The 1,311-nt window shown below is 68.7% G+C and overlaps 1 protein-coding gene across 1 annotated transcript; it reads left to right on the top strand.

Annotated features, from left to right (window-relative positions):
- The first annotated feature begins 25 nt into the window (after window positions 1–25).
- Window positions 26–1,289, top strand: LOC113962343 (N-alpha-acetyltransferase 30-like). Its single transcript, XM_027673108.1, is given in 2 exon segments — window positions 26–651; window positions 653–1,289. Coding segments are annotated over 2 exon segments (993 nt in total). The 5' UTR covers window positions 26–295.
- Window positions 1,290–1,311: the final 22 nt, after the last annotated feature.

Genomic DNA, 1,311 nt, shown 5'->3' on the forward strand with positions numbered 1-1,311 from the left:
AGCAGCAGCAGCGGTCGCGGTGGTGGCAGCAGGCTGGCTCCTGTCCCCTTTTCCAGGGGGGGAAGCAGCAGGAGGAGGAGAGGGTGCAGTCCTTCCCTGGGGAGGGAGGTGGTTGGCGTGGGGGGCCGAGCAGGGCGCCGCGGCGGGGGCGGCGGCGGGGGGCGGCTGCTGCTGCTGTCCCGAGCCCATTGTTTTGCTGGCTCGCTTGTTCTCCAGCCCCTCGGGGGCCGCCGCGGCCTCCGCGCCCAGGATCTTGCCCTTGAGGGAGGCCCGCAGGTGCCGCAGCTCGGGGCTGATGAGGCCGTTGAGCTGGTGGTTGTGGTGCGGGGGGTGGTGGTGGCGGTGGTGGTGCCGGTGCTGCGGGGCCCCCTTGTCGCCGCTTCCTCCTCCTCCTCCTCGCTGCTGCTCCCGCTCCCGGCCGCCCGCGGGTCCCTCCTCTTCCTCCTCCTCCTCCGCTGCCGCCGCCGCCTCCTATGCCGCCGCCGCCGCCGCCTGCACCGGCGCCCAGGACGAGGAGGCCGAAGAGGAGGAGGAGGAGGAGGAAGAGGAGGGACCCGCGGGCGGCCGGGAGCGGGAGCAGCAGCGAGGAGGAGGAGGAGGAAGCGGCGACAAGGGGGCCCCGCAGCACCGGCACCACCACCGCCACCACCACCCCCCCGCACCACAACCACCAGCTCAACGGCCTCATCAGCCCCGAGCTGCGGCACCTGCGGGCCTCCCTCAAGGGCAAGATCCTGGGCGCGGAGGCCGCGGCGGCCCCCGAGGGGCTGGAGAACAAGCGAGCCAGCAAAACAATGGGCTCGGGACAGCAGCAGCAGCCGCCCCCCGCCGCCGCCCCCGCCGCGGCGCCCTGCTCGGCCCCCCACGCCAACCACCTCCCTCCCCAGGGAAGGACTGCACCCTCTCCTCCTCCTGCTGCTTCCCCCCCTGGAAAAGGGGACAGGAGCCAGCCTGCTGCCACCACCGCGACCGCTGCTGCTGCTGCTAAGACTGCAGCCCGCAATGGGCTGGCGGGAGAGACTGGCTTGGAGGAGGAAGAGCAGGAGGAGGGGGATGAAGGAGGGGAGGAGGAGGAGTCCCTGCAGCTTCTCTCCGGGTCCTTAGCGGCTGCCTGCAGTTTGAAAGGCTCGGGAACGGACTGTCAGCCCGAGGAGGACCTAACGATACGATACGTCCAGTACGAGTCAGAGCTGCAGATGCCCGATATCATGAGACTGATCACCAAAGATCTGTCTGAACCCTACTCCATTTACACTTATAGGTATTTTATCCACAAAGAGATTATTTAAAGTATTTCCACAAACCCTTCCA

The sequence above is a fragment of the Neopelma chrysocephalum genome, unplaced genomic scaffold, assembly GCF_003984885.1.
Source record: "Neopelma chrysocephalum unplaced genomic scaffold, ASM398488v2 Primary Assembly neopelma1_147038, whole genome shotgun sequence".
NCBI classification, from domain to species: Eukaryota; Metazoa; Chordata; class Aves; order Passeriformes; family Pipridae; genus Neopelma; species Neopelma chrysocephalum.